Source organism: Microplitis demolitor, chromosome 7, assembly GCF_026212275.2.
Source record: "Microplitis demolitor isolate Queensland-Clemson2020A chromosome 7, iyMicDemo2.1a, whole genome shotgun sequence".
NCBI classification, from domain to species: Eukaryota; Metazoa; Arthropoda; class Insecta; order Hymenoptera; family Braconidae; genus Microplitis; species Microplitis demolitor.
Genome location: NC_068551.1, coordinates 11885506 through 11913109, shown reverse-complemented (window position 1 = coordinate 11913109; position 27604 = coordinate 11885506). Strand labels below are relative to the sequence as shown.

The window sequence follows — 27604 nt, the reverse complement described above, 5'->3', positions numbered from 1 at the left end:
CACTTGTTTATACAATGCAGACTTCTTACACATATTTCCAGTTATTAAATTATTGATTCCCAATGAAATATAGTATTGAAAAAAAAAATTTCAGTTCGACATTCATATAAGTTTTTCCATTTTTTGTTATTCTTTTTAAAAATAATTATATATATATATATATATATATATATATATATATATATATATATATATATATATATATATATAATTTCATAATCCTTCATTAATTTGTAATCTTCAAATTCTATAGGAACTTTTTTAACAATTTAAAAGTATATTAAAAGTGAATACTGCTAAATCAAAATTTTTTGAACACATTTTTATTTTTATTTTTTTTTCATCTTAATATCTATCAATTATTTTTGCTTATATAATTATAATTAAAAGCAAAATTGGAATATATATAGGTGTATGTGTATAAAAATATGTCAAAATTAAGTAAAAGAAATCAATTTAAAATAATAATTTTAGAAAAATCTCAAAACAAAATTTAGTGTTTATAAATATTAGTCCATTAATAGTATATTGTAATAAATGAACTTTGCATCGCAGAATAAACGCCATAATAATAACATCAATAAAGACAATAATATTATTAAAAATAACGATAATAATAATAATAATAATAATAATAATAATAATAATAATAATAATAATATAAAATAAAAATATAAAATTATAAAACTAAAAAAATGAGGAATAAAATGTTCTAACATAGCAATGATTATAAAATTACTAAGTCAATTCTACCGATGGTTATTCAGTAAAGATCGTAATGTATAAATCTGTTCCCGTGAAAAAATTTTTCAATGTGCCCATATAATCTATGCTCGTATATAGTCCATTTAAGACCAGATTCGTACAATTTTTATATTAGGCCAGATATGGACGATTAATATGAGGTCTTATCAGGGCTCATCAGAAACTTTTCTCACATATTCATTAAACTTTATACTAATAAGACAATGCGGTGAGTCATATATGAAAAATGGATGGAAATTGTGATAAATTAATGATTAATGACTTATTCTGCTACAGGCAATTAAACATTATAAATTACACTGAACTGAAAACTCTTTTCTAATATTTCACACTTTCCAGTTCGATTATCAAAAATAATTAGAGAAAGACAATTTGTGAATGTTTAAAACTAAATTAACCTGAAAACTGTACTTAGATTAATTAAATTATATAATTATCTTAAGACTAAGTTTTATATGAATTTTAAAAACAGTGAAATATTTTAAAAACAAATAAAGCTTTAATATAAAAGAAGAAAAACTAAAATATATGGCCATGATATATGGGATTATATATATAGTATATAGAAAATAAAAAAAATTAATAATGAGAGACCGAGATTAACAAGACAAAAATTAACTCATTATTGAGTTTACTTTTTAAAAACTCTTTGACCAATTTCTTTTTCTTTTCATTTCCATTGATAGAAAAAAATAAATTCTACTATTCAAATCGTAGTATTTTGTTTCATATAAAATATATATTATTGGCTAGCCTGTCAATATCTTAACTACCATTCGCTGCCACAACATCGCACAGCGACTGTCGTTTAATGAATAAACAGAAAAAGAAAACAAAAATGTATGAAATATCTAACTATTATAAAATGTGGCTCAACCACATTTTATTTTCAACTATAAATATAACTAATCGTTTCAATATATTGGGGTTTTACAAAGTGTCCCTTTTTAATTATTAATAAAAAAAAGTAAACATTTTATACTTTAAATCAGTCAAAAATAATTATATTCTTACAATTTTTGGATTATAAAAAGTTTGTAAAAATCTAAATAACATTTTTTACCAATTGGAGGATATAAATTGAGATTTATCTTACTAAGTTGTAAATTATTTTTATGATCTTTATTATATGTGGCATATAAACCCCCAATTTTGAGCTATTTATTATTATAAAGTTTTAACATACCCGAAAAATTGATAGTTACGACAAAAAAACTACCTATCAATTTAAAACACTCATCTAAATAGAATATTTTTACACTGTACAACCACAATAAATGCTCGTATACCAAAAGTTACTTATATTAACAATGATAGCCAATTAATCGTTGATCCGAGCTCGCTTTCATTAATAGAGTCTTTGGATCCCTGAGTTTAAAAATATAGAATAACAATTCCAACACACATTATCAGAATCGTTATTACTATTTTATAAATTTAAAAAAAAATGATATTGCAAAAGCGTATTTGTTATCGGTTCTTTTATATTTAAAAAATTGATGATAAAATTTAAAAAGTTACCGAAAACCAGTAAAGTACCAAAGAACTAAAATAAATTTAGAAAAATAGGATATGAAAGTTTTTAAATTCTTTCAACCCTATTTTTATATCAAAATTTTAAATAGATGTCAACTACGTGGAGAGAAATGTCAAGTAAATATTCCTATGCAACATAGTAATGGTTATATTACTCAATAGTTTTTGTCACGCCGCTTTTATGTGACTGCTTATGCAAACTATAGTAATGTAACCATTACTATGCTGCATAGGAATATTTGCTTAACATTTCTATCCGTGTACTATAAATACCAAGTAATTAATTTAAATATTTATCGTTATAGGTATTTATCAGCCATTGAAAATATTTTACAGTACTAAATTTTTAGCGCTTCTTTGCTAAACATCGTCTTAAATAACTTAATCTTGTCCGTAATTTGTCTTGACGTTTTTTTAACTCCATTTTTTCTCTAATCAATTCTTCTTCGAGTTCTCTTATTTTAATACAAAATTTCCCTCCTTGACGTAAAATTGCAACTTTTGGTGCTTTTTCTTTAATTTTAAGCTCTGGTACTAAACATCTTAAGTCATCAAATGCATTTCTCAGTTCTATTCTTCTTTGCCGTTCCATGTTGTTATGAAGATTTCGTTTATCAGTACCAGGTTCATCGTCATCAGAGGTAGCTATCGATGGTGGCGTATACTTCAGTATGTTTGTAGATATTGAAATTGGTAGAGGGCTATTTTTGGGTACTTTTAGAGCTTTCTTTTGACACGATCTTTGCACTGCTATACGTTTTGCGGGTCTTTGCTCTTGTGCCTGACTTTGTGCCGGACGTTTACGATTCACATTTGGTGGTCTACCTCGTGGTCTTGGGACAGGTTTGTCATTCAGAACAGTATTCACTGTTGATTCAAAGACTTTGTGATCTACAGTACTCGGAAGAGTAGGTAAAACTGCTGGCTTCTCGAACGAAACAACATCAATTTCTTCTTCTAAAACAGAAAAAAATTTTTTTTATATTGTTAACGTTACTTCATACATGCAGTTGGCTTAACTGCACTGCACGGTTAATTTTATTAACAAGTGATTGAATGAACAAATTTTGATTTGGATAAATTTTCGAGCTCAAAAATAATTTTTATAAATTTTTGATTTTTAAATTCTTGAATATGAACAAAATTATATTTATTATAGCCATTATGAGATACAAAAAAATAAAGGAATAAGATAATCATAATAATGAATGAATAAAATATAACCTCATTTTACTTTTAATCCACGGTATTCTTGTGCCAATCGGAATATTTTACAGAATTTTTCAACCTCCCACTATAAAAATGGAAAATTTTCAAAAAAAGAGAAGTTATTGGTTTTGATCCAATTTTCGGAAATCGAGTTTTTATCAGATCTCGATATTTCCAGGTCCTAGGAAGCTGTTGGCAATGTACCATATGTTAAAAAAAAATTATTTTTAAAAATATGCAAAGCATGAAAACTTGAGTAACTAAACGGAAAGAAAATCCTAGCAAAATTTACGATGTTAATATCGTAATCGTGGACTAGACTTTTATTAGCGTCAATTTTGAAATATTTTATTTCAAAATCTACTATGTGGGTTATATTTTTTACTTTTTAATATCGTAATTTTAACAAAGGCTTTTAGAATTACTTAAAAAATTACAATTTAACATCGTAAAAAAAAAGAAAGAAATAAAAATTACAATTCAAAAACTATATATATTCCTATATTTATCTTTCTATGTACTTCTGAATAAAATAAATATGACAGTGCTGCCTCTGTTATAATACGATGTAAGTTATAAAAATTACGATGTTGTTTCGTAATTTTTAAATATTTACTGCATCCTCCGCAAAAGGCGCTCTCATGATTTACGAATGTTTATTCAAATCGTTTATATGGACCTTAAAAACTATGGTTCAACTTTTAAGCGCTGGCTGGCGTCCGTAAAGGGACTCTTTTTTAGCGACTCTACTATACCGTCTTTTTTTCACGGCCTAGGCCGTGAAGTTTTACCCCCTTCTTTTTTTTTTTACGAACTTTTCGTGTACACCCGGACGAAATTGAGAGAGATCGTAAAAAAAAAAAGTCACATTCTAGTGTACTGACCAATGAATTTGAGGAAAGTTTAAACTTAGTTACTATTGAGTGGCACTAATTATTTCTCTGCTGGCAGTTTATTACGATACGGATCTAATGTTAATAAAATAATAACCACGCCATTTTATTAACCATAAATACACGATGCAAGTAAATTATCAGCGTATATTTTTAAAGCAAGTAATACAAATTAGTCAATTATTTGTTTAAAAAATATTTATATTCACCTACAAGTGATTGAAAAAAAAAAAAAGTAAAATGTCATTTTTTGGCTCCTATCCCTCAAAAGTTAAAGTTATGGAGCGATAATAACAAAAAATATTGTACGTCATTCGGTCGTTTAGTAGCGATTTTGACAACGACTTTTTTTCGATATTCGCTTTAATGTTAGTGACGCGAATGTTCGAAAACGGGCGTAAATTTTCGTGTTCTTTGGAAAATTTAATATTAACGATTGTTTCATGCTTCGCGCTTTTTCGAATAATTATATGGAATTGTTGAGCTCCTGTAATGATCTTAGCTGTATTGTATAGCAAATCTAATGTTTCTTTTGCTTCGAAATAGTTGCTTCTTAATAAATAAAGACATTTATTACTACTGCTCATAAATAGCATTAACTTTTACTGACTGCTTTTAAATCCCTACTTAGAACAAAAAAATATTGAAATCGATTTATAATATGCAAGAAAAACAAGTATACAGTGTCAAAAATCGGTACTGATAATCATTTATAGCGAAAAAAAAATTATTTCAATTTTCAAATATTGAAAAAAGATAGTAATTATAGAAGGCCCACTATCGGACCGGGCTTAAAAGTTGCAGAATGGATAGAAGTTTAAGATAGAAAATTTTCAAGGAAATCAAAGGAAACATCTTTTTTTAAAAACACAGCTGAAAGCTTAAAATTCAAAAATCTCGATTAAAAACATTTTGTATATTTGTTTTATAATTTTTTCTGTAAAGGCCATCTAAAAACGAAAATTTTGAAAAAAAAAAACATTGAATTTCGACCATTATTACGAAAGTTATGATCAAAAAAATCTCAAAATTTACCGGGAAGCCTCTTTTGAGGGGTACTAAAAAATAACCAAAAATTAAGAAAATCGGAAAAATAAATTATTGAAACCGTCCGATTTGGCGTGGAATGCCCTATATTTAAAAAAATGATTTAATTTTTTTTTCTATTTTACATGTTAGTTGCTTGGTTTTTATTATGATTGCTCTCCGAGCTCGAAAAAAGCGAGAAGTTTTGAGGTAGGCTCACAGGGTCGACCGTTTTTCAGATTTTTTTTTTTTTTTTTTTTCAATTTTATTTATCTGAAAGATTTCGTAAACTATAAATTTAATCTAAATGAATCTTGTAGTAGTTGATAAGATTAGTCAACACTCATATCTGAGTAAAATTTATAATTAATTGGATCAAGAGATAACTTAAGCAATTAATTTTAAAAGCTGTTTAGATTCAAGTTTTGGTGAATCTTCTTGAATGCCGTTTCTTCAACGAAGTTTAAAAGAATGATAAAAAATAATTGAATTTCTCTTTTAATGAAAATTCTTTATTTTTACAGTGAAAAATTGAAAATATTTTCAATAAGAAATCATATCAACATGTTTGAATGGCGCGAAATCATCATTAAAATAAATCTACAAATTAAACATTGGCAGGAAACAGTACGTATAGTCATGTAGAATAGCCTTGAATATTTTCGCTCTTTCCTTCATAACGATATATATGTGTAAATATTTTTTAAATAATTTTATATGAAAAAAAAAAAAAAAAAAAAAAAACTTGAAGAGATAATGTGTGAGTATTAACAAACATATTTTTTATGACTGTATACACATACAAAATTACAAAGTTGTGGCATTACGTACTCTTCCGACAATTCAATATAATTGATGTTAGTCTAGTCACGAAAGTATATAAAAGCCATCCGCCACGGTTTGAATAATCACATAATTTAGCAGCGTTAGGTAGTGCTTAGAATATACCTGGATTTCCTTTCTCCCAGCACTATGACAAAACTTAGATTCGAGTATTTTGAAATACTCCGTAGCAATATTAACAAATTTTCAAATATTTTATTTTTGATGTTTTTTTTTTCTTTTCATTAAATAAAGTTATCTAAACTTTTTTTAAGATATATTAGTTGTTAAAATATTATCATTTTATTGTTACGAAAAAAAAAAAATGTCCTGACTTGTAAACAACATGACTTTGTTCAGCTTATTAATAAGTATTCTCAATTTGAAAGAAAAATAAAATCAAAAGGTGCAAGTGTCACGCACTTATACCTATGGTTTAATAAGTAGATCATATTAATGTATCAGTTCAACGTTAGTAGGTTCGCCTAGTAGCTATCGTTCGGATCCAGCAATCAGAAAGACGGAAATTCGCGCCCAGAGCCCAGCAGGATTTTCACCGAGTTTTTTTCACATCATTTACCGCCTTGAGATAGTTTAAACGTTAATGATTATGAATTCTACGAAGTTAATAATAATAAAATTTTTTTTAAATTAAATTTATCCGTTTCCTCGATGCATGGGCAAGGTTTGGCAACAAAGTATGGGGCAGGACTGGCAACCAAGCATGGGCCAAGTCTAGCAACCAAATCTGGCCCCGTGTTATCATTCCAGAGTCCTACCAAGGCTGGCTTACAAGCTTGGACAAAGGTTCTACATACTTGGGCCAAGCCTGGACCCGTCGTACTTTTCTCTCTGGCGGGCTATAGCAAGCTTTTTTCCGAATTTTTACCTCATGTTGTATTATGAGATAGAAATAAGAGTGCAAGTGACAACGAATATTAAAATAATGCGTGCAATATTCCTTTTTAAAATTATTAAATTATTAATTAGTATTTATTCGTTTATCATCTCAATTGTTGATAGTACGTCTGTTATAATAAAAAATTCTTCTATTTACGTACATGCATGCATGTCAATAAAGCAGGGTTAAGTTTATTTTATTTTAATTGTGGTATTATACCTACAGCAATACCAAGTTTTGTTAGTCAGAATACGTATTGCTCTGTGAAATAAACTTTGGTATTCTTACCACAAGAATACCAGTTTTGCTACCAGAACAAAACATTTACCGGGAGGAAAAAAACTTTTTTGTTATACTCGCTCCAAAGGTTCAACTCTTGAGCGCTGGGTGGCGTCCGTAAAGGGACTCTTTTTTAGCGACTCTACTATACCGTCTTTTTTTCACGGCCTAGGCCGTGAAGTTTTACCCCCTTCTTTTTTTTTTTTACGAACTTTTCGTGTACACCCAGACGAAATTGAGAGAGATCGTAAAAAAAAGTCGCATTCTAGTGTACTGACCAATGAATTTGAGGAAAGTTTAAACTTAGTTACTATTGAGTGGCACTAATTATTTCTCTGCTGGCAGTTTATTATGATGCGGACCTAATGTTAATAAAATAATAACCACGCCATTTTATTAACCATAAATACACGATGCAAGTAAATTATCAGCATATATTTTTAAAGCAAGTAATACAAATTAGTCAATTATTTGTTTAAAAAATATTTATATTCACCTACAAGTGATTGAAAAAAAAAAAAGTAAAATGTCATTTTTTGGCTCCTATCCCTTAAAAGTTAAAGTTATGGAGCAATAATAACAAAAAATATTGTACGTCATTCGGTCGTTTAGTGGCGATTTTAACGACTTTTTTTCGATAATCGCTTTAATGTTAGTGACGCGAATGTTCGAAAACGAGCGTAAATTTCCGCCCGTTTCGAACCTTCCCGCCACAAAACTTAAGCTCATATCGAAATATCGTCGCTGTCAGAAAACCGCCACTTCACGGCCTTATGACGTAAATATCTATTTTTTCAGTGTATACTATTTTACAAAGTAGAACAATAATTGGATGAAATTGTCAATCATTTCCGATTACTTAATCAATTCGTAAACAATCGATTGCAAAAAAAACTCAATGTAACTATAAAGATCTAAGTTTATAAAAAAAAAAGGAAGAAACCGAAAATTAATGAAGATTAATTGATTTGTAGTTAAAAAAATTGACCACATAAAGAATAAGTGACAACAATTAATTGCGTCATAGATAATAATTTTTTCCTTTTTATAATCGATTACATATTGCCTACGTTTTTCAAGTTTTGTTACTGTTTCAACAACAACCTATTATTTTCATGAAATATAGTAAATAGAAAATAATGTAAGTTTATTTTGATTACATAGTTCTTAATGCATATGTTAGTACAATTAGAAAATTAATATCAATAGTGACTATTATTAAACGAGAAAATAAAATGTGTTGATAGAAATAATTTTTTCCAAAATTAATTTTCAACATTTATTCTTTATAGCATCAATCAAGTTTCTTCCAATGAACTGAAGCTCTGATGTTCAAACTTGATTGACAATTTTCTAAGCTGATTTTATTTTATCATTGAAACTGTAAAAAAAATTTGAAGAAGATTTGGTTGCAGATTTTTTTGATGAAGAGTATATAAAAATAAATTATTTATTAAATTAATGAAATTAAAAAATAATAATAAAGGAGTCTGTGCAATTAGGGATCATACAGACACTGTTGGGCAAAGAAGGATCAGAAACAGAGGGATAAGAAAAGACCCCTTCCGACTAACTCCTTGAAGAATCGATGATTGGTCCACATTCCAAAATCAGGTTTAACGCTCGACATTTTACAACGCCCATTAATTTTTCTCATAGTATGGCGGCAGCCGATGTACAGTACAAACTTAACTACCTAATTCTGGAAAGGTCAGCGAGGGGTCTCTACGCAAATTGTGTGTTTTTTTTTTTATTTTTTTTTTTTTTTTTTTTTTTTTTTTTAAGACCTATCTAGCATTTTTTTTATTTATTGACTTGTACTTATGTAAAAAAAGGTTGGTTCTATGAAACTTTTCATAAGACTAAGCAGAAAAACCAAAAAACAGAAAAAAAAGAAACAAGATTAAAATATTTTGGCAAATAGCCATAGGGTAAAGGCAAAAGAACTTACGAGAATGTGAGACGTCAATCACGTTTCTAGACTCTTTACAGCTCACTTAATACTTAACGCCACTTATTCACGCTCACACCCGTAAATATCGGTTGAACTTCAATGAATGAATGAATGAATGAATGAATGGATTACGTCATGATGGAGATGTGTTATTGGTGTACGCACGACTGAATGTTGTCGGTGCTCGACCGTGAAAATATAATCTTATATATAACATAATATGATGAGATAGGTCGATGCTTTATATATAGCAAGTTCAAAGAAAAATAATTGATTAACCTTATAATCAACAGAATAAATTAACTGCTTTAAAAAAATACATATTTCTCTACACGACTTTTTATTATTTGTCTAGATTGATAGAATAAAATAAAATCGTATGTTCACCAGTTAATTTGTTACTCAATCAATAATAATTTATCCATGAATTTTTAATTGAAATTTAAATCATGACATAGTAATATTTAATTTGTGAAATCGGATTTCGCGATAGAATTAAAAAATCTATGATCAAAATCACTTAAAAAATTCCAAATATCATCAGATGTAACGAAGGTAATCTACATTCGAAAACCCTAAGCTAAGGATATTTAGATTCGATTGGAGTTTAAGTGAAAAAAAAAATTCTGGAAAACGGTTGATCCTGTGGGCCGATCTCAAAACCACACTGCCATCAAGCGTAGTATTCTTAAGTTAAAAATAGTTTTTTATTGCTTTGACTTTGAAAAATTTTTATTAGTTAATAAATAAACAATGTTTCAAATCTTTGTTGACATCCTCTAGCAAATTAACTGGTTTATAGAGTAATCAAAAATATTTTTTAATTCTTTATATAATACATGCTCAAAATAAACGCCGTTAAATACCTAACCTTAGCCACATGAACTATTTCGTCAAACACTCATCACTTCTGATTGGTTAAATGCAGTGTTTAAACTTTCTTAACGCATTTGTGCATCCCTTCTACCGCAAAATTCGATGAAAACAGGCGTGATATATCCCTACTCTATAATCAAAGTTATCAAAATGTTCAAGATAGGTTACCGGGGTGAACTCAACTTTACCTAATAAAGCTGCGTCGCTAGCAAAAAAAATTCTCTAGATTATAGTCGTCCCAACGATAGCTTGGGATTTTTTTCTCCCCAGTTTCTTTCTCCACCACCATAATACACATGCGCAATAAATTGTTCGGCTAACGATTGTGGATCGTCATTAATTGATAAATTTGTATCACTTTAAATTTATAACCTGAAATTCAATTTTATTAAAAAGTGATTAAAAGTACAAATAAATACTAGATTTTAATGAAATGGAATCAAAGCAGGATATTAATTAACCTAAAATTTTAAGACGTGTTGGTTTCATATTTAGAAACAAACTTGTTCAAGTTTTTATATTAAATAATACATGTATTAGACTTTTTATTAGGTTAGTTTTCATGATTATTGGGTTCCTACTCAGATATAGTTCTTAACGGTTTCATATGTGAGCACTGCATACGTCATTGGTCGTAAATCGCTCGTTACAATCAACGATTATAATTATTATTTCTTATAACAAATATCAAGACCTGAAATTCGAGTGCTCGAAAAAACTAAACTGTAAAAAATAAGGTCCTGACATCAAACTCCCTAGGAGTTTGACAAATTTCCTTTTCAGTGCAACCAAATTCGTTTGAACCAACGAAAACTAGTTTGTCTCAAGAAAATCATTTTTATTGAATTAAAATCTCTACTCGATTATGAGAAATTGCTTAAGCGTTTATGTTAAAGTCTTTAAGTTCGATTATAATTAAACTAACATTTGATTGAATAGTACAATATATTTTAATCAAAGTTTGGATGCACTTGATTTTAAAACAAAAACTTGTTGAAGGAAACTTTTCATTATTATGAACAATGAAATGCTACTAACAACAATTAAATATCAATAACCCAACAATGACATTTTTAAGAAAAGACGACACTTATTCAGGAACAATCTTTTTTTATTTATTGAAATAATAATATCACTTTCTTGAACATTTTTTTTGAAAACTTTTTTTTATAAATTACAGTAGAAAGGTCATTATAAAATAAATTAATGATTATTTTAATGTTTCTTCATTAAAATTTGGAAAAAATTTCCTACAAACCACAGTTGGTCGTTTTTCCGAAAAATTAAGTATACACAATTCAAATTTTTTTTAAACTTGAAAGAGAGAATTAATTTCAGATTTTTTAAATTGAAAAGTCATTTACTCTTCATAGTAGAACAATAAAGATCTACTTTGTCAACGACGTTAAACTTGATAATTTAATATTTTAAAACAAATTTCTTTTTTCAATAATAGATATGAAATATTTAAGAACAATTATGAAAATAAGGTTAAATTGATTACATGTTGAACTTTAAACTCGAATAACTTTTAAAGGAGTAGACTTAGAGAAAAAACATAAAAGACAATTTATTTAGAGCGTTCAATTTCCTTCAAAAATATGTATCTCTCACCCCGACATGTTAATTCCAAAATGATTTGTAAAATTCCAAAGTTAAAAAATTTTTTTTCCCGTGTTATTTAAACGTAAAATAGAAATTTACGATGAGCGACCTTGCAAAATTGATATTAGGAGCTCCCGTTTTCACAGACTTCTTTTTTCATGACTAGGAAGATATTTCACTGCGGGTATTGAAAAAAAAAAAATAGTCGATTTTTTTGAACCGGTCTAATAAATATTTTAACATTTCAATTAAAATTATTTACAACTAACAATTAAAACATTTTTTAGTTCGATATTATTTGCAATGAACAATTGTAATTTTATAATTTTACTTATAAAAATTAATTTAAGTAAGAAATAACTTATGAATTATTATAATAAATGTTATTTTTAAAAATGGTGGTAAAGCAAGTTAATTCAACTCAGTTCTTGATAAATAATCAATTAAGTTTTATAAATTTTATTTTTAAAAATTATGTAATTATAATAAAAATAACACGAAATTATCATTTTTTTTTCTTAATCAAAAATATTAATTAAATTGCTCTTTATATTTCATAAAATTGAGTGGTTGTAGTAAAATGTATAAGTAGAACATAAAAAAGTCTCAGTTCAACATTAGTAGGTTCGTCCAGTAGCTACCGTTCAAACCCAGCGATCAGAAAGACGGCAGTTCGCGTCCAGAGCCCGGCAGAATTTTCACCGAGCTGTTTTTACGTCATTTACCTCACTTAAATAGCTTAAACGTTAATGATCACAAACTCTAGTAGGATAATAATAATAAAATTTTTTTAAATTAATTTTCTTGTTTTGTCGATGCATGGGCCAAGTCTGGCAATCAAGCATGGACCAGGTCTAGCAAGCAACCATGTGTCAGTGCTGGCAACCAGGCTTGGCACGATGCTATCATTCTAGACTTCTACCAAAGCTGGAACAAGACTGACTTACAAGTTTGGCCCAGGGTTCTACATAGTTGAACCAAGCCTGGGCCCGACGTACTTTCCTGTCTGAGTATTAATAAAATTACCGTACTACACGTGATGAATTTGCGAGTACGATACAAATGTACGATTCATTAATATAGACTTTTACTCTTTCTTTTTCTCGCAAATGTAAAATCTATATGTATATAATCGATACAGTCGTTATCTGTAAATAACTAGATGCGTACAAAAACTACACTTTATTCTCGTATATAAATAATGGAAAGGTAAAAATTTCATTTGTTACTTGTGTATATTGTGTTTTACTATGTCTGTAAAGAAGGACATAGTTTTTAATATCTGACGCTATTTGATACATACGTCCTGCTAATAGTTTAACGTTTCTTGTATAGTTATATGTTGTATAGTTATACAAGTGATATGATATTCAGTCGATAGTCCACACAACACTCAGCAGTTAAGCGCCAATTTGATGATACAGCGGCGAACCATAATGTTGCCATGTGACGCAACATATGCTCAGGTGGTTTATAGACGACAAATATAAGAAAAATTTGGACGTTGACGCCAAAATGAATATTAATTAGCTGTATGATTTGGCTTATCTAAATTTAATCATCAGATTGGATACATGTGCATACATATACATTAGGGTAATCCAAAAAAACCGACCTATTGAATTTATGACTAAAAAGGGACCCCTATGCCGAGAAAAAATTCTCCCGTTGGAAAATAGTAGTTTATGCTGCATGTATACTAAGGAGCAAATAATTTGACAATCGTATTGTCGCGACATATGAGCGTAAGGCTTATGATGCTACGAGCCGTAGGCGTATCTTATCAACAATACGCTTCAGCAATGTAGGTACATATAATAAACAATTTTGTAGAGGGCAAAATTTACTAAAAGATAGGTCCTGTGGAAATTTTTCATAAGATGAGCCGTTTTTTCACTATTACCAAAAATACATGGAAAAAGTGAAAAAATCGGTTTTTAAAGCTGATACAATCGACATGGATCGAGTAAGAGCAAAATCGCTATAGACTTTTAAACAGCTACAAATACTCTACAAATGAGAAGTGGTTTCAAAAAGATAGCTTAAAATCCGGCTGTTATAGCAATTTAAAAAAAAAAGTTACAAAAGAAAAAAAATTAGACGATTTTTTTCAAACAACCTAACGTATATTAGCGTAGGTAAAAAAAAAAACGTATTTTTTTTTTTTTTTCATTTTCAAAACATTTTTTTGAGCTCGAGAACAGTGGGAAGTTTTGGGGCTAGCGAAATCTGTACAGACTTTTTTTACGGTGTATGTATTGATTTCCATGCAGGATTACACTTTTGAAAATAAATTAAGGAAGTTATAAAAATTCAAAATAATGTAGAAAAATATACTACTCACCAGAATCAGATGGTGTTTGGACACCTAGATAATCTAATTTTTTACTATTTTGATGATTTATGTAATAACAGTGATCATTAAGGGTATTACTAATCTCTGTTTGTTTCGATGTACTGAGTTTAGTTCTAGTATTAATGGAATTATCACTGTAATCTGTTTCATTAACCTCAACCTTTATACTCGATGAACTTCTGACACACTGTCCAGTGACCTCGCTCACAGGTGCTGACATACATTCAATCAATTTTTCATTAATGCTAAACTGATCATGCTTAAATATTGGTACATCATGTTCACTGTCTGTGTCAGACTCGGAAGAACTTTGGGGCGTTTCCGGACGTGTTGAATCACCATCACTTTCTAAATTATCAATTCTTTGTGGATGTTGATTTTTTGTAGAAAATTGCTCTTGTGTCTGATGAAATGTTGAAGCAGATGACGTCTTGGATATCAATAAATTTTGACTAGCCGTCACTATTTTGTGCGCTAAACTTTTATCTTTTTTAGTGGATAGTATTTTATTATGTTCTTTACTTATACACAATCCTGCCCACATGCAGTCATGATGACGGATTTCTGGGTAATCTAAACAATTTTTATTGTCACCTGATTCGGCAGTAGAATCCTCAAATGAACGTTCGCGATAATGATGGCTGTCTGTAAATAAAGGTGCATCCAAATCGAACTTTTTCCAAACATCGTCCGACACTACAGTGCCTAACGGTTCTTCCATCGTACTGAAGCCTTCGTTTCCCCACATTGATGAAAGTATTTTGCTACAAAATCAGAATAGATCCAGATTAAAAATGAATATTAAATTGAAAAAATTTTTAAAACTAATTAATTTTATAATTTATCCCATCTTTTTGTTATCAATTATTGATATAGAGTATCTATTGAAAAATATACATAGTTTTACGAATATGTAGTATATTTCGCTGTAGCACAAAAAGCAAAAAATAAATGAGAAGTTAAAATCGTTTAAACTTAACTAAGATTTTTTAAATTTTATATCTCAGTTTTTTATAACTTAATTCATTGTTGAAAGTTCAAAATTTTTTAGCTGTCATCCCGCTTTGGGTTTTGTTAGTCTATTTCCAAGAATTTAAAAAAAGTTTTTCTTTATAACATTTATGAATGGGGTAATAAATTAAAAAATTTTAATGACTTTATTTTATAAACCATTATGCAGTTTTTACAAATAATCTTACGTTGTTTGGTCGTATCTAAATTATTTTACGAAATATTATGATTCACACACCCGCACAGCTTGATATTCACTCAGAAATTGCCATTCGATAAAATTTTTTAGAACTCCATTGTATAAAATTTTATATAATTCTATAAAATCATATAAAATTTTTTCGACTGAATGTATAAACATGTATGATTATATATAAGATAACATAATTATGAATATTTATATAAATATATATATATAAATATATGATTATATATATTTATATATACTGAAATTAGAAAGAGTTATACAATTATATATAAATATATATCGTTTTATATTACTATATATAAATTTATATAATTATATATGTTTATGTATAAAAAGTTTGAAATAATGAGATATGCCCTATATAATTATACAAAATTATATATTATTTAATTTAATTATATATGTAAGTTTATATATTTATATATAATTACACAAAATTATATATAATTTTATATGATTATATCTTATTATATATAATTTTTTTTTCCAGGGAGACTAGATAGGAAATTACATCTATCTATTTCTTTTCATTCAAGTTTCCTGGCTCTGAATGTAAGTTGATTATCACTAATAAATTTTTTATGAACTATGTATTAAAACTCTTGTAACAATTCATAAAATTAACGACATCATATCTATAATTGTATGGATTATTTAAAAAATAGTAACATAGAATTTATTACAACTGAGATTAAATAAACAACAAATCAAATAAATTTGATAATAATGAATCACTCTGGAATCTTCAACATTTTACAACATGCTTTACATTTTTTATGTAATTTCTGGCAGATGTTAATTACGATTAAATAATCCTACGAAATAATAAAGACGGAAATTTAAATAAAAAAGAGAACATAATATGTTAGACGTTTCCACGAATTAGAGTTTAAAAACATTTTTAATATACAGAAAGAAGTTTTAAGTGAGTATGTTAATACTTATAATGTTAGGAACTACCCTAAATTATATCAAGTCAGATTTATAAGTTTTGATCACTTTGTAAATAATGGATTTTTTGCTTTTATTTGGTAAAATTAATTCAGATGGATTTTTGTTTACAACATAAGATAAATAATGTTTTTAGGGTGAATTTCATTTGTTACTCACAAGCTAAGATTAAAAAGACCTTATTTGCTTAATAAAACAAATACTAAAAATAATAACATTTGCTGTCTGTCAATAGTCCGTTAAAAATTATTTTACTCAAATAATAAACATTCAGTTTACGATTTTTCAATTTAAATTAATCAATATAGTTATGACAAAGTTATTAATTTATGATAGTAACTAATATCAAATTTAATCAATATCATTAATATCAAATTTAAACCAATATCATTAGTTGAGTAATTAATCAATAACTTATTCGTTTAATATATAAAAAAAATTTGGAAAATCCAAAAGTGCACGACTCATAATGCTCATTTATTATGAAATAATAAAACAATAACAAAAAAATGGCGGGAAGCATTAATAAATTTAAAATATTTAAAATTTGTTTTTTTTTTTTTTTTAATTATATTAGTAATTTTTTATAATTATAAAAGAATTTTCTTAAAATATCTCGATTAATAACAAAAAAAAAATTTATATATAAATAAAAACTAATAAAAAAAAAGAATTGAATTGAAAAAATTCAGGCTTACCATTTAGCAATAACACAAAAAAAAACAGCTGTACTAGGACGGTAATGTGCAAGCGCCCCTGGTGGAATAAATGTACGAATAATGTCTAGATATTCACCATCCATGTTAATTTTACATAGATATATATATGTATAGTTATACAGCCTTTTTATTCTTTTATTAATTGTAATTAAACGACATTGAATTACCTAGCCATTTTCAATAGGGGATCTACAATTCTTTCAAAGAATTTTTTAAAAAAAAATTTGTTTCAATTACTGGATTTTTTCGCAAGTTATCGTGTGTACGGGTTTCATCCTTGACGGACAGGAAATTTTTTTAAACTTGATGTTTTTTCGGTATTTATTGAACTAAATAAATTTTTGAAAAGTATGGAATTAATTTCCATTAAATTATATTCAAAATGGTGTGCAACTTATCTTAATTCCGTAAATCAACAAAGGTATAATAATTAAAATAGTTTCCGAAGTGAGGCGAAAAAAATTTTTCGATCGTAAAGCACTCTCTGATGCTTCGTATCATGAATCGTGCAATATAAAAGTTTATAAAATATGACCGAACTGTAACACTATTAGATTGCATAAAATAAATCACATCACTGAATAATAAAATTTTATGATAGTCTATTTTTACACTAGTGAGGACTGAAAAATTGTAAAAAAAAAAATAATTATCTATTCAATAATTCTATAATGCTCCAAGATTACTTTAAACCGAAAGGAAATACTTGGTAAACAATTTCTCTCTTAGTACAGTTCGATAAAAATTTCAAATACATGCTGAGGTCAAACATTTGAAACGTTTTGAAATTTTGTAGTTGTTTAAAACAATATAAAATCGCAAAAAAAACGGTCATTCAGCAGCTGAAATGGAAGTTAGATTTTCCAATTTATTTATGTGTCGGAGATGAAAGAATAAAATGGGGTTTTCCAATGAGACGGGAAATTTCCAACAATCGAGACTAGTTTTTATAGTAACAATTAAATAATAAAATTTAAGTTCCAATTTTTCACAACTTAAGCAGATTATGTTTATTGCGGGAGGCTTAGGCTTGCTGTGACATCTGTTCACCAAACGTAGCCACGGTCACAAGATGGGTATAGTAAGACACAGAGGACAAGATAGTAAAATAATATAAGACGGTTGTCCTCCTTTGAATATTTTGACAAAAAAGGTTTTTAACGAAGAGTACAGAGTTTTGGTACTAGTTGAGTTAGTTCTAATCAAGCATTCGTTGTGCGAGTACAAGTTATCCTGTTGACTATGGATTCGTTCTCGAGCCTATTTTATCGTATTACTCGTATATTATCGAATCATAGTTTATTAATAATATTATCGGACGATTGTGTATTACGACTAATATCATTTATTATTATTATTTTAGTTTAATCAATTTTACGTGTAACAACTATTGTGCTAGTTACTATTCTGTGTGTATCAACATTTGTGAGATACAGTACTACCTTAGTAAGTTACGACCTTACACTATTACGAATTTTCTCATTTTTACAACCCGTGCTTAACCCTAAACCACCAAAAAAAATTTTTGAACTACCTGAGACCCTCATATTACATTTCAGTTTCATAGTGTGTGTGTGAGAGTATGTTTATTGTATTTTATAAAGTAGCTGATCATTTCATGAGATTTTGAGGGGTAATGTGGACATGCAAAAATTGTAAAAAATATACAATCGATAAATTTTGAGTTAATTTAGTTTATTAGACTTTAAGATAACCCATCCAGCCATTACTTAAGTTTTAAATTAATATCAGATTTAATACTAATCATAAAACAAATGAATATTTAAAATTTCTAATATTATTTACTTAATCATTATTTTTTTTCTAATAAAACAATCGTTAAAAATTTATTTATTTAAAAAAAAATTTATTTGACTCATTATTGCAAGTAAAATTAAATAATAATTATTTATATTGATTTCGAGAAATGAAAAATTAAATGTTACTGATAAATTTTTTTTGCCTGCATTTACAGACACTAAACTATTTTGATGTTTTTTCGGTATTTATTGAACTAAATAAATTTCTGAAAAGTATGGAATTAATTTCCATTAAATTATATTCAAAATGGTGTGCAACTTATCTTAATTCCGTAAATCAACAAAGGTATAATAATTAAAATAGTTTCCGAAGTGAGGCGAAAAAAATTTTTCGATCGTAAAGCACTCTCTGATGCTTCGTATCATGAATCGTGCAATATAAAAGTTTATAAAATATGACCGACTCATTATTGCAAGTAAAATTAAATAATAATTATTTATATTGATTTCGAGAAATGAAAAATTAAATGTTACTGATAAATTTTTTTTGCCTGCATTTACAGACACTAACGATCCCTCACACCTACGTACCCTTCCTAGCTCCAGGTCAATCGAGACTAATACTTTTATTGCCCCTTAAACTATTACGACGGTCCCAAATCGTCGTAACTTACTAAGGTAGTACTGTATTATCTTTATTATACTGATTGTCTAGTTATTATTATTTGTGAACAATACTTTAATATTAAATCGTTGTTTTGTGTAATTATTATTTGTTTATATTTTAAATAAAATGTCAGGACAAAATAATTCCAATACTCAGGGGTAGTGACCCTATATCTCCTGTTCCTCCGACATATATATAAAGTTTCATACATACATATCTTGTCATATATGTTAGTGTATAGTCATAATATGAAATTTCAGTGTAGATAGTTAAATTAACAAAACTTTATAGGTAATGTACCAAACTATCCTTCACGTAAACGAAGTGTAGAAAACTAAATTAGCATGAGATCATAATTGTAATCACTATTACGATGGCAAGACCAGTTATAATTATAGGACGTACAGATACGATTGAAACATCATGCATAATAAAAGAAATACTTTTAAAATATAAAATAGCTGTTAAATTCATAGGTTATTGTGTTCACAACAAAATACAAGTGACAAAATTGTATTAAAATGGGAAACACATAAGTTATTTCGAATGAAAACCATATTTCTAACGTTTTTTGATTCTATTAGAATTTTCAAGGCTATCAAATTATTGGAAGAAATAGTCAAAACATAAAGTTTGAGGTAAAAAATTAAAGCTTACTAATCAAGCTTTGAGACACTTTTTACTGAAATTGTCTATCAGTTTTAGTTTCAATATTATATGAATCAACAGTAAATAAAAACGGATTTTTTCGAAAAATCGTGAAAATTTCAAACAGCTATTACTTCAAAACTAATCGAACGATTTAGCTCATCTTCGAATTTGATCAAAATAATCGCCTATAGAATAAGTTTAGAAAATCTCATTAAGAACCGGTAAAAACTGTGGGTCGTAATAACAGGACCAATCATAAGTAATAAAAGAAATGCTTTTAAAATATACAATAGCTGTGAAATTATCAAGAAAAAACTTTCTTGGGCCAAGAAATTTTTTTTTGTCGCAAACAAAAAAATAATTTCAGTTAAGAAATGAATTTCTTCAGTTGAGCAAACAAATTTATTGAGCTAAAAAACTTTCTATTTTTTTTAATTTTTATCGAAAAAATTATTTTCTGGTTTGAATATTATTAACAATGCTGTGAAGCAGATAAATACTTTATCAGAGGCATTTATAAGGAATAGGAAAATTTCTCAATGAATTAAGAAATAATAAAAATAATAAAAATAACAAAAATAATAAAATTTTGAATAAAAAAAAATCCGGTTAGAAAAAAAATTACAAATTTATTTAATATTGTTTAATTATATAAATTAATTAATTTATTATAATAAAATAATTCAATTATTTAATTTTAATTTGTTTCAATAAAAAATGTAGATTCGGTACCCATTTACTGTGCTAGTGCGAGAGAGAGGAAGTTAAAATTCATTCCTTAAGAACATAATTTTCTTCAGCCAAGAAAATTTACTCTTTGCTCAAGTCGGTCATACAGCTTGCCTGGAGAAACTATATTACCAACAGGAAAACAGAGTTTTGTTAGTAGAACGAATTTATTCTCTTCAATCAAAAGATATTGTTATTGAATTAAGTAAATTAAGGTTCTTGTTTTAAGAAAAAAAATTATTTACCTTAATAAATGTATCAACTTCGAATAAATAAATTAATTCTTAATACGAGTAAATAACAGACCTTGAATAAACAAAATTTTTCTTCTATTAAGAAAATCAAGTATCTTGAATTAATAAAGAAGTATTTTCATTCAATCGTAAAAGTGTTTTTGACCTAAGAAACGATTTATTGCCGCAAGATTTAAAATTCAAGTAAATTTAATACTTGATTGAAGAAAATTCACTACAAGTATTGCGCATTTCATAATAGTCATTTATTGTCGAGTTATAAAGTTCATAAACAAAAATGAAATTTGTCTTTAAATGATCAAACTTAAATCTTCAATATCATTAAAATGTTGAGACTTACGAAAAAACATAAGATACCTTTTTTGTAAAGCATTAAATTTCCTATAAAATTCTTCCAGAACATTTTTCCGTACAATCAATTAATGATGAGGTATGAATTTTTTTCTATTGGACTGAGAAAAAAATAAAAAACTGCGATGCGGAGAATCTTACTATTAAAATTAAGAGCTCATATTGGATGAGAATTTTTTTAAGGAGTCTAGCAACCCATTTTTTCGTGAAACTTGTAAAAAAAAAAACTGACTATTTTTTTTTTTTTTTGAGTCTCTTATGAATATTTGTTGGTTTACGATGTTTTAATAAGCCTCTTCGAAAATCAGCTCGATAAAAAATTTAATATAAAAAATATTCAAAAATTCACTATAACAAATTGTTGCATTAAATTTAACAAAAATTCAACAATTTTTTTTTGTGTCGCTTGGGCTGTGAGAACCGCTTAAGCTCGGGCAGCCAGTGCTAGTTGAACGAAAAACTCCCGCGGATAAACAATTCAAAATTCATAGTTATTTGCGAAAGAACAATATTTATAAGTTTATAACATTAAAATTTCATCGTTTCTAAGTATTTTCAAATTTTAGTTTTACCATACGTTTTTTTCCCTAAGAGTAAGATTCGTAAAAGACAGACTTTTTGCGAATGGAGCTATCGAGTTCAACCAGAGCTCAACAGAAGTGTACTTTTATCCTCTGCAAAAACATGTGCATATTTATGCAAAAACATTAATAATTTCTATAGTTATGGCTAATTGTTTATAAATTGGCTTTTTTGACTTGAAAAATTAATAACTTTAACCATTTTTAATATTATAATTTGAAATTTGGCACACATTTTTGATGCTTTTTCCCCTTCAAAATAAGAGTTTAGACAACTTGTTTTGATGAATAGTTTTCATTTTAGAGCCATTTGTTTAGGCGATTTAGCCATGAAACCCGTTTTGTGTTTATGAAAAAGAAATGGGACAAGGTTTTTTTTCCGGTAAGAACTTTTCTTACTTATTTGCGTTATTTCAAACAACACCACGAAATTTCAAAGCGTTGTAAATGTTTGACCTTACCGTTACTGTACTATCTGTGCAGAAATAAAAATAGGGAAAATAGTATATATAACTGTTTTTTCGGTTAATAGATACTAATAAATAAAAATGCATTCAATAAATTTTTTTTCACAAATTCTTACAGTAAAACTATTTAAAAGCGTTTTTTTTATGCGTTGATTTAAAGTAACGAACTACATTATTATTAGTACACATTCAAATTAATGTTACTCTTGCGAATCTGTTTTGCAAAACATAAGGAAGGTTTCTAAAGTAAAATAATCTCCATACATATTGTACAGAACGTTTACTGAACTGTAAAAATACGCAAAATAATAATAATAATAACAATAATAATAATAATAATAATAATAATAATAATAATAATAATAATAATAATAATAATAATAATAATAATAATAATAATAAGAATAATAATAATAATAAGAATAATATTATTATTAATAATAAGAGCTTTATTTTTCTTGACCTTCTTGTTCTTTACATATTGTACTATTTGTGCTATATTCATACAGGAATGGAGATTGCACTATACTACTTTGTGAATTCTATTTTGTTCGTACCTTCTCTTTAGGTATTTTACTGTACAAAGGATGTTCAAGCAGTACAAAAACTTATAAGCAAATTTACAAGTTTAAACCTGCAACCATGAGAAATTAGTCAAGCTTAAGCCAAGTTTTGTCTACTAATTTTTTTAATTTACATGAAAGCTTATAAATCTTTTTAAACATTACTGTTAGTGATTCAAAATTAAGGAGATTGAGACATTAAAATAATTTAAAAAAAAAAAACATTTATTGCAGGCTTTGTGATTCAGAAAATTCGTGTGTTGATTTCAGCACCATTTCAAAAACTCTCCAAATAAAATAAATTCATGACATTTTAATAAATCTAATTAATAGAAAAATGACTGAAGCTGTTAATAATTATCGAAATAAAAAAATTTTTTAATATACCACGTTTTTAAAACGAACTAAAAAGTATAAAATAATATTTCTCAATCTCATGAAGATTTAAAACCACATACAAATTCCGAACTTCTTCCAGATAATCCTGAAAATTTATAATTGTGAGTTTTTAATAGTCATGAAAATACTTGTAAGATTTAAAACGAAAAACGTGGGGCACATGCAATATATAACTATAAGAAGTGTAGAGAAGAGCTGTCAATTAGAAAACTTACAAATCAGTCCATATTATTTGCAATGCATTAAAATTGTTAGTTGAACTATTAATGCATCAATTATCTGTTGCATGCGCCCCACGTTTTTCGTTTTAAATCTTACAAGTATTTCCATAACTATTAAAAATTCACAATTATAAATTTTCAGGACTATCTGTAAGAAGTTCGGAATTTGTATGTGGTTTTAAATCTTCATGAGATTGAGAAATATTATTTTATACTTTTTAGTTCGTTTTAAAAACGTGGTATATTAAAAATTTTTTTTCTGCCCTCCGGCCGGAAAGTGGCAACTTTCGGGCCGCTGCCCTGAACGAAGTTGCAACTTTCCGACTTCGTCGAGCAGAAAAATAGTATACGCACCTTGGCCAGTAAAAAGGAAACCCTCAGACCACATGTTTGTCAGCCTCGGCTTCGCCTCGGCCAACAATTACATGTGCTCTGAGACTTTTCTTATTTTACTGGCCTAGGTATGTAATATACTATTTATTTTGATAATTATTTAATGCTTTTTAGTATTGTGTGAGTGAAATTTTGAAATCGATTTTAAAGGCCTGGATAAGATAATGACGGAGACATGCGACAAACTTCAGGTTTATTTCAGTTTCTTTTCACTTAATCAAATATGAAATAGAAAATCGCTATTTCTACCTAACAATATATCAAACTCATTTTTTATAAGATTTATACTTCAAAATATTAAAACAAATCAAAGCCAGATTTTTTTTAGTTAAAAATTTTGAATGTATGACTCTATTCATGGTGATGGAGGTCCTAGTCGTCACTTTCTTTCCATCTCTTTCATTGTATTTTCATTACACGGTGTTTGTTTATCTGTCATCCAGTTGTGAGCTATATTCAAGAATATAACTCATCCAGAAATTAATTTTAAATTAATTACAAAAAATTCGTACTGAACAGACAAACAAACGAATATGAATTTTTTATTCGATTTTTTTTTTTTTTCATTTTTTTCTTCCTCTTCTAATGCTTCTTCTTCTCATTTTTTTAAAAATTTTTTTTCATTTTCTTGCATTGTCATCTAATTTTGAGCTTTTTACCGAATTTCAAGTCTCTAGCTCATCGAGAAGCTACTTTAAAATCAATTACAAAATTCCACCCGAACAGACATACATAAAAGCGAGTTAATAAAAAAGTGGTAAAAACTTTAAAATTAAATTAATTATAATTAAAACTTCACATTAACAAAAAATGAATCGAATAATCCCGAATGAGTTCAATATTTTCTCGCTATTTTCAAACTTAGTGACACTGAGACATTTTATATTATTATAATATACGATGTAGGGTACGAAAAATATAAAAAAACAATTAAGATTAATTAATAGAGTAGTTTTTGAAATTTCCAAGGAAATGTAAAAAAAAATTAATATTTTTAATGTATCGTTAGCTGTTAGCCCGATAGACCTTGAATTTTAATGTATCTTAATCTTGATAAACTTTTTCGATGGCCGGAAGCTTTGTTTAACAGTCAATTCGTTTAAAAGATATTATTAAACCAAATTAAAAAAAATATACCTATAGATATACCTATAAATATACATATAGAAGGTATATGTTTTACCGGCCTAATAAATTTTTGAGCTCGAAGAGTTAAAAAATTTACAAGTAATGTTTTCGAGCTCCCTTAGCTCGTTTAACTCATTTGACCTATTCTTTGTTCATGATATTTCATAAGTAATTCAATGAAATATAGTTGAAATTTAATCGTTTGAACAATTTTTGTTCAGTTTTATTACTGAACCAAAATTATGAAAGTATAAAAAAAATGATACTGAAGTTAGCCGACGTCTCATAATTTTTTAATTTTTTTTAAACGATGAATTGTAAAAAAAAAAATATTCCATCCACCATTTTTTTAATTTTCTAGATGCGCTTATTTTTATTTTTTCAACTTCCCGCTATGAAAATTGCAAATTTTCAAAAAAAAGGAAGTTATTGCTTTCGGTCCGATTTTCGAAAATTGAGTTTTTATCCGAGTCGACGTTCTGAGGTCCTAGGAAGCTATTCTGACTATTTCTGGATGAACGTCTGCGCGCGCGCGCGCGTGTGTGTGTGCGTGTGTGTCAACTTTTTTTGTCCGACGATATCTTTGGAACGAATCTACCAATTTGAACGTTCTTGGTAGCGATCGAAAGGGCTTACCAAGACTTAAAATTTATTAGATTTTAGATTCGATCGGTCTTGTAGTTTACAAGTTATACGGAAAATAAAAATTGAAAAAAAGTTTTTTCCAGGTTTTTTGCGTCTAATTTATAAACCACTTACCCGAATCGCCTCAAAATGTTTTCAATTCTAAGTCTTGGTGAACCCTTTCGATTGCCGCCAAGAACGTTCAAATCGGTTTATTCGTTCCAAAGATTTCGTCGGATAAAAATTATTTATTTTCAGTGAAGGTATATGTTTTACCGGCCTAATAGATTTTTGAGCTTGAAAAGTTAAAACATTTACAAGTAATGTTTTCGAGCTTCCTTAGCTCGTTTAACTCATTTAACCAAACAACAAGAAATTAACGAATGTCATAAATTTAAAATACAATAAAATTTTTTTACGGTTTAGCATAAATTTATAAAAATAATTTATCCGTTTACTTACTATACAATTGTAGAAATTAAATTTAAAAAATGGAATAATTAATAAAGGAATGAAGGGTTGTTTGGATAAACGAATTGAAACAATTCCTTACAATAAAATTCTTTAGAACATACCACTAAACATATAAGTAGAGTACAAAAATTCAACACGCGCGAATCGTGGAATCGATCCGACCGGCTCGACCCACGCGGACTAAAAAGCCGGTTGTTCTTTTATCCATGTATAGGGCGTGTATAGAAATATAGTTAATTCATATACGTCGGATTATATTTTACGATTTATAAATAAAATTTAACAATCACACTCAATTTCTTATTTCATCGAACAATTAAATTATTATAAACTATGAGTTATTAAGTACATCTTAAATTATACTGAAATAAGATTACACCAAAAAACGTAACACTTCTCTAAAGCATATAAATGAAACACCGTGAGACAATTATTCATGCAAAAACATTTATAAATTAAAAATTATTCGTACCTAAATTTTTTTTTTTTTTTGATATAATCCAAAAAAAGTTGATTCACTGAGTACTTGAGATTGATTATACACCACAAAAAAATAAAAATGTTTAAGAAAATAATGTCACTTTGAAACAATAATGTTTTACTTTTTACAAAACTATAAAATTCACAGAAAATGGAAAAAATATTAAAATTTCTATAACTATACTCGTAAGTAATATTATCGTAATAACAATCAGCACTACTGCAACCTTCAGTCACATATGTGTCGATTCCTGTATAATGCTGGATAAATATTACACGACACTACGATACTAACTTTTGCCGAATTCAGGAATGAATACATTTCAAATAATGCCATAAAAACACCACGTACTTACAAATGAAGATTAAAATTTTAAATAATTCAGATAGGCGTCAGGCACAGGACAGACTGATGTTAACTTTAGAGCCGGTTAATGATGACTAAACTATATCGGCAGAACTACGAGACATGCCGCCACATCCATCTTGTCGTATTGTACCTGACTCCTACCACTGAGCCCGGCATCAGGAACGTCTCCAGTTTTACCAATGCCCCAGCCTTAAATGAGTAATTAATGTTAAATGTTTTTTGTGCTTAACTATATTTTTTTTTCTTCGAAATTATCTAATCCGCTATAATGTAATAAGTACTTATTTCTTTATATTTTTAAAAATTACATTTCCTGTAATTACTTCTAACATAGACAATAAATTGATAAAATATAGGTAATGGAATAACAAATATGTTATG

At 27.6% G+C, this 27604-nt stretch overlaps 1 protein-coding gene across 1 annotated transcript; it reads right to left on the bottom strand.

Annotated features, from left to right (window-relative positions):
- Positions 1–390: 390 nt before the first annotated feature.
- LOC103572497 (transcriptional regulator Myc-B) lies at positions 391–27364 on the bottom strand. Its single transcript, XM_014442891.2, has 3 exons — positions 26846–27364; positions 14211–14986; positions 391–3258 (listed from the first exon to the last, which is right to left on the bottom strand). The coding sequence occupies exons 2-3, from the start codon at positions 14968–14970 to the stop codon at positions 2648–2650; spliced, it is 1371 nt and encodes a 456-aa protein (XP_014298377.1). The 5' UTR covers positions 14971–14986; positions 26846–27364; the 3' UTR covers positions 391–2647.
- Between the last annotated feature and the right edge of the window lie 240 nt (positions 27365–27604).

Bases quoted from the DNA above. Each gene is read 5' to 3' on its own strand.
- LOC103572497 (XM_014442891.2), bottom strand. From the start codon at position 14,970: ATGTGGGGAAACGAAGGCTTCAGTACGATGGAAGAACCGTTAGGCACT. The intron at 3,259-14,210 runs GTGAGTAGTATA...TTTCTGTTTTAG, and splicing joins CCAAACACCATCTGATTCTG to AAGAAGAAATTGATGTTGTT.